At 39.9% G+C, this 7,151-nt stretch overlaps 1 protein-coding gene across 1 annotated transcript; it reads right to left on the reverse strand.

Annotated features, from left to right (window-relative positions):
* Positions 1–317: 317 nt before the first annotated feature.
* LOC137838914 (uncharacterized) lies at positions 318–2,108 on the reverse strand. Its single transcript, XM_068648122.1, has one exon. It carries the CDS (start codon positions 2,106–2,108, stop codon positions 318–320), a length of 1,791 nt encoding a protein of 596 aa, XP_068504223.1.
* Positions 2,109–7,151: the final 5,043 nt, after the last annotated feature.

A 7,151-nucleotide genomic window follows, 5' to 3' on the forward strand; every position in this document is an offset into this window, starting at 1 on the left:
AATGTTGTTTTATACCGGTCTTCAGGTTTCACCAATATCTGATGATATTCGGACCTCAGGTCAAGTTTAGAGAAATGAGTGGCTCCATGTAGTTCATCAATTAACTCATCGACTGTTGGGATGGGAAAGCTATCCTTGATGGTGAGAGCATTAAGAGCCCTGTAATCCGTACAAAATCGCCATGTTCCATCCTTTTTCTTCACAAGAATGATTGGTGATGAAAATGGACTCGTGCTTGGCTGGATTAGCCCTGCATTCAACATCTCTTGAATCATTTGCTCTATTTGAGCTTTTTGGCTGTGAGGATACCGATAAGGCTAAACCTTGACAGGGTTGGATCCTTCCAATAAGGGAATAGAGTGGTCATGCAATCTGGGAGGGGGTAAACCAATGGGCACATGAAACACTTGTCTATAAGTGTGCAATAAGGTTACAAGTGCAGGCTCCATTTGGTCTGGCAGCTGCCATTTGTTGTTATCTACTGCTGTTGCAACCCGAATGGCGTAGCACTCATGAATGGCATCCATGCTATAGAGCCTTCTGATATGATGGTATTGAGCAGCTTCCAGGTTTATCTGGTTGTACTTGTCCCCCTGTAGAGTAACCTGTTGTCCTTTATAATGGAATTGGATGTTGAGATCCCTATAATCATGGATGTGAGGGCCTATAGTTGAAAGCCAATTGGTACAAATAATCAAATCAGCCCCAGAAACAGGTAGTAAAAAGACAGGAAGATCAATTTGTGCACCCTGCATATTGACAGAGATGTTTCGAATGTAGCCTTCAGTTTCCAATCTGTTTCCATTTCCCACCATTACTCTTAATTTTGGACTTTGTTCCACTTCAAGCTTCGGGAACTTAGCTAATCGTGGTTGAAGAAAGTTGTCGCTGCTACCTCCATCTATCATAACTTGAACAGCCATACCGTGCAAATCTGCTGCAAATCGGATAGTTCGGGCACGTCGAACACCTTCAAAAGCATCCAACGATAAGTGGAGGTCGTCAACAGGGAGTTCATTTGATGAATCATCAATGTCTGGGGGTTTTGGTGGTTGCAGTACTATGTCTGTTTCACTGTCTTCCTCATCAGCTTGCAAAATCATCAAATGTCGGTTGGGACATTTATGGTTGAATGAGAATTTTTCATCACATGTATAGCATTGGCCCTTTTCTCTTCTAAGTTGCATCTCTGCAGCAGTGAGTTTTTTTATTTGGTTGGGATTGTATATTGGTTTGGTAGATGGTGTTGGAAGTAATGGGGGTAGAGGACTTTTAGAGGGTGCAGGGCAAGAATGATGGGTGTTATAGTAGGTGGGTTTGGGGTTGAAAATTCTGGCGATGGTAGTAGATGAGTGAGGCTTGGTATTAGTGTTATATATGTCTTCATAAAGCTTAGCAAACGCCACAGCTCTCAATAAGGAAGGTGGAGATTGGGCAATCACATCTTTTTGTAACTCCGTATGCAAGCCACTAACAAAACAATTCAGCAATGCTTCTTGAGGTAAGTTACCGGAACGGTTAGCTAAGGACATAAATTGGAGATAATATTCAGAAACCGATCCTTTTTGTTGGAGTTTAAACAAAGCTGCTTGTGGACAATCAAAAGGTGAAGGGCCAAATTCAGTTTCCAAGGCTGTGGTGAGAGCAGTCCATGACATAAATGGGCTGGTTCTTTGAATCATTTGGAACCAGGGGACGACATCTTCTTCCATATGAATTGCAGCAATAGTTAATCTATCCTCATCAGCAATTCCATAATAGTCAAAAAATTGTTCAGCCTTGAAAATCCAAGCCATCACATCCGAGCCATTAAATTTCGGAAAATCTAATTTCACATTCCTAATCTGAAATGCTTGCCTAGGCTGAACTGTGTGGGTTTGCGTAGAGTTCATGCTAGATCCACCATGAAGTTGGGCTTGGTTTTGAAGCAGTGATTCCACCATTGATTGAATACGCTCCATGTGCGCGTTCGCTGCCGCCTCTACTTGTGCAGTGTGCGCACGTTGTTCTTGGTCACGTAACTCCAAGAGATCCATTACACGTTTTAGTTCAGCGTCATGAGCTCGTATCTCCGCTGCCATGGTGGCCATTCTTGTGTTATCAGCCATGGTGGCTCAATGAAAGCACCTATGTAATGGGGTGAAGATATATATATTAAGTAAGGTTCTCAACTAACTACACAGCTAGCGAATAAAACTCTCGGAATTAGACAAAAATAAAAGGTATTAACAGTGCCCGTGAAAGGGTGGATAGAATGGTGGCTGTATGACTGCTATAGAGTCAACCTGCAGGCAGAAGAGGAATATTCAAGGGGATTACAGGAAGAAGGATTCAGAGGAAGAAGAAGAATATCAGAAAGAGGTCATACCCAAATCATGCATGCCCCTTAGGTCATACCCTGTGAGCCTCTTATTGGTTGTACGTATTCTGCTGCTTCTTCTGATGCCCTCAGTGTGCGTGCCCTCATCCATGTGTAAACTTTTTCTAACTGTCTGGCCATTTACCAAAAACCCCTGCTCTTTAGTTCTTTTTCCTTTGCTGCCCTTTGTGCCCGTAACATTACATCCAAACCAAAATGGTATACTTGAAAATCTCCAGTTATGCCTGGTTTTAAGACTTGGATTTTTATGAGTAAAAACCCTTGCCACCATATTCTTTCGTTAAAGTGAGTTGACAAGTTGAACCATCTACAGTGTATGACATGGTCCACTCCACACTCATCTTTTTGAGGATTTCCCTATCTCTTCTTTCTGAAAAGTCAATGGAAACTTTGCTTCCCAGATGATAATGAAAAGGATGATCCTCCCCCGCCCCAACAGCATTGAGAAGACCAACTGTGCGAATACTGTTTCCCATCTAAAGGCAACAAATTAAGAACGAAATTAATGGAGTATATCTGTGGGATGATGAAGTTGGAGAGATGATGGTATAGAAATATGTAGGGTTAGTGTATGGGATAGAGTGTGAGGAAGTGAGTTCCCAGTTAATGAATGTGAGTACTGAGGTAGGTTTTCTCTACTATGCTTGGTTGGGATGTTAATGGGGATATTTATTAACTCTTTAGTGTGTAGAGTATAGAATCTTTCCACCTTATATGCAAACCAAGCGTTGTTCTTCCGCACAATAATTCAATTTCACAGCATCTAATTCCATATCATGTGTTTCTATCGCACTTTCATGTTTATCTTCTTCACTCATTATGTTGCTCATTCTTACTTTCTTGGATTCTTTAACTTTATTGTTTCTTTTTATCTGTTTGATTTCTCTTAACAGTTGAATACATCGAGACGTTGGTTTAAGAACAATTTCCTGAATTTTTTTATCAGCACAAAAAATGGATTTGCCAACATCATCTCATAGACTGCAGAGCCAAGTCTTCCATACACCTCACTCCAGCACACTCACTCAATCTTCCTTCATCTTCCTTCCTCCACAACACCTCTCCATAACAGTACTACGCTTGCTTGCTGCATAAAGATTCATAAATATTCTTTTAACTATGCAATACTGTTTCCCATCTAAAGGCAACAAATTAAGAACCCAAGAGAATATCTGTGTCCTGTGTTTCTATCGCACTACGATGTGCAACTTCTACATTCATTATGTTGCTCTTTTTTAATTTCTTCCATTCTTTAACTTCATCTTTTCTTTTTCTCTATTTCATATGCTTGTTTCATTTCTCTCAATAGTTTAAAACATTGATGATATATTTCTCCAGAACCAGATAAAATACTTATATTACAATAAACTATTATTCAATTAAAAAATAATCAATGAACTTTTTGCTGAACAAAGTAATTTTTCTCATGCTCATGGTAGTGACTCCTTTATTTATGAATATATTTTTCTTGAGAAAATAACAAAAATTCAAAAGCAATAATTAAGTGCAAGTTAAAAAAGACAAAGCTATTTTTCTTTTAAGACAAAACAAAACTTTATTAATAGTGGATACTTTGTATATAGTCATGTTTAGCCACATGTGAGATAACGATAATTACATAAGGAAACAAGATATAGACACAACAACAAAATTTATTATTGAGAAAGAAAACATAAAGTGCAAGCAGTGGTAGGTTACAATTGGGTTCTTCCAAGATTGGCTTGTCTGGAGTTGAATTACTGTCATCGTTTTTTTTTGGAAATGAAGACATTGTTTTCAAAAATATTACCATTACCGTTTCCCTGAAACCTTCCACAATTGGAGACCCCTCTTGCATTTTTGGGGGTGGCACGAGGTACTGGTATGGAAACACTATCACTGTCTTCACTGTCAGACTGCCAAAACCCTTTACCCCTCCGTTTATTATGGCAATGAGGGCACATGGTAGGCTTCCAAGTCCCAGTTTTATAGACTTCATCAAACATGTAAAGTAATGCAGAGACAGGATGCTTCTCAAGGCCCTCCACTGTTATGTCAAATTTCCCATTGGATACTCCAATCTTTGCCACCACAGAAAGCCCAATATCTGTTCCTCTTGACATGTGTAAACTTGTTCCGCTACTCTTAACAAAGTAGTGTGCCACAGTCACCACCGCGGCCTCTTTCTCCCTTCTGTTTTTCTTTGACTCCACAACAATAAGACCCCATCTGCTTCCACTCCCATACAATTTAACTGTTGTATCCACAACATCACCCCATGCAACACACTTGTTTTTCTTTGTCGATATATCGCACCCAGAGAACGAAAACATCAAAGTTTCTATCCTCATATAATTGGTATCAGTGATTTCCATATCAATCTCCGAACAAGTGAACATAGATACACGGTCTTGGACGAAAAACTGTACTTTTCGGGATTGCTATGTTGATCAACACCATATCTTGTGAAGGATACCTGACAAGTTTCCTTATCTACTGTGTATACCACCTTAAATGTCTCATTGACCACTCCCGCATCGTCTTTCTCACTCAAATCTCTTGACAAGTCGATGGAAGTGGAGGCTCCGAGCTGTAGATGGCAAGGAATTGGAGCAGTTCCAATATAAGTATCGAGAACAACACTAAGACTGTTTCCCATCTTGTTATTTTATAGGAAATAGAATGGAAGGAATAGAATGGATTAGTAGTTTAAGGGTTCAGACTTCAATGGAAGGATGTTCACATGCCAATGTTATTTATAGAGAGATGCACACATTACAATACAGTATAATCTTTGCCCTAGTAAGCGTTATTCTTACGCACATTCATTCATTCCATCACAATCACTGTGGCATCTAATTCTATTGCTTCTCGAATGCTTTTCAATGTGTTCCCTCATTCCCTATATTCACCATCTTTTTTTATTTCACTCTCCCTTCTAACTAAACTCCTCAAATGTGCTAATGTTGGATTCTTTTGCCTTATACCTCGTTCATATTGCTGTGGTTGTTAATGGGTATTTTTTATCGTGTGCTTGTCTGGGGAATTTGGCCACTTTAGTATATGCAATGCAATGCAACCTGTGTTGGTCATACTTGCTTCTATGATGATGTGATTGGGAAAATTTAGTTATGATTCTTTTTGGTCATGACAATTCTGATTGGCTTTTGGGTTTTGAGACCATCTTTGGAGCATTTACTTGCTGTCTGTGGCATGGATTAGGAAAAGATGGGGAGGGTATTTTAGGAAATCAATTCAATTGTGTGCAAGTGTGTGTGGATTTGCAAATTATTTAGGGAATGTTTTTTTCCATGTAAAATAGCTATAGTAATTTCCACTTTGTTAAACTTTATTTTGTCTGCGTTCACTTCTACGTTGCTTTTCTTTTCTCTTACTTTATTCTTCTGTATTTTACTACCAAATCAGTCTTTTATTCTCACATATCAATTATATAATATAATTCTGATACAGACCAACACAGAAAATAAGAGAAAGGAGGTAAACGTGGTATATTATTGATACTGAAAAAGGGAAAATACAATAGGAGGCTACTGTCCAGAGCTATGCTCCTATAGAGAATTAGCATTCTCCATTCTGCAAAACTGCAATATTCTTTTCTCCCCCCATTCTCATTCTAGGCTGTGCCTATAAGGGTACACGCCTCACACACCCACAAAACCCGTAACTAACTATCACCCAACCTTTTCTTTCTCTCTCTCTCTGCCACCTCATCATGCTCTGTTAGCCTTTTCAATTCTGTTTCTCCTAGTGTACACACGCCATATTCTAGGCCTATGTAAACCTGGATCAGCTTGAACATTCTTTTGGGCCCATGAATCATTTTGGGTTCTATCAATTCCACCTTCTTGAGATACAATCTTGTCCTCAAGGTTAAAAGCGGGAAATTGATTGAGAATTGTGAGTTCATCTTCCCATGTTGCTTCATCTTTTGATTTGCCTTGCCACTTGATCAAACACTGCTTCACCTCGTCGTCCTGTCGAGACTCTGTTCTGCTAGCTAACACCAATTCTGGTTCTGCTGTCTCAACAATTTCACCAGACTGACTCTCAGGAAGGTCTTTCTCCACCTGGCAAGTTCCCACTGCTTTCTTCAGTAAGGACACATGAAATACTGGATGAATACGTGAGCTGTCAGGTAGTTGAAGCTTGTAAGCAACTGAACCAATGCATTCCAACACTTGGAAAGGTCCATAAAATCTAGCAGACAATTTAGGATTGATTCGATGAGCTACGGATTGCTGTCTATGTGGACGTAATTTCACAAAAACCCAATCCCCCACTTCAAATTTCTGGTCATGTCGCTTCTTATCAGCTTGAGCTTTCATCCTAACTTGTGCTCTGAGTAAGTGGCCTTTTAATTGTCGTAACGCTTCATCCCGGTCCAACAACTCCTGCTGAACAGCCTCTACCTTAGTTTCTCCGACAGCAAATCGAAGTAAAGTTGGGGGTTTGCGTCCATAAACGATCTCAAATGGGGTGACCCCAATGGACTCATGAAAGGTAGTATTATACCAATACTCCGCCCAATGCACCCACTGGATCCATGTTCGTGGCTGGTCAGCAATAAAACACCGTAAGTACGTCTCTAAGCAACGGTTAACGACCTCTGTTTGCCCATCCGTTTCGGGATGATAAGCTGTACTCATGGTAAGGTGAGTTCCCTGCAACTTGAACAACTCCTTCCAAAAGTTGCTGACAAAGATAGGATCGCGGTCACTTACAATAGACTTCGGTGTTCCATGTAAACGAACCACTTCCTTGGTAAAGTGTT

This window comes from Phaseolus vulgaris, chromosome 4, assembly GCF_000499845.2.
Source record: "Phaseolus vulgaris cultivar G19833 chromosome 4, P. vulgaris v2.0, whole genome shotgun sequence".
In the NCBI taxonomy this organism is placed as follows: domain Eukaryota; kingdom Viridiplantae; phylum Streptophyta; class Magnoliopsida; order Fabales; family Fabaceae; genus Phaseolus; species Phaseolus vulgaris.

Coding starts and splice junctions, on each gene's coding strand:
- LOC137838914 (XM_068648122.1), bottom strand. CDS start 2,108: ATGGCTGATAACACAAGAATGGCCACCATGGCAGCGGAGATACGAGCT.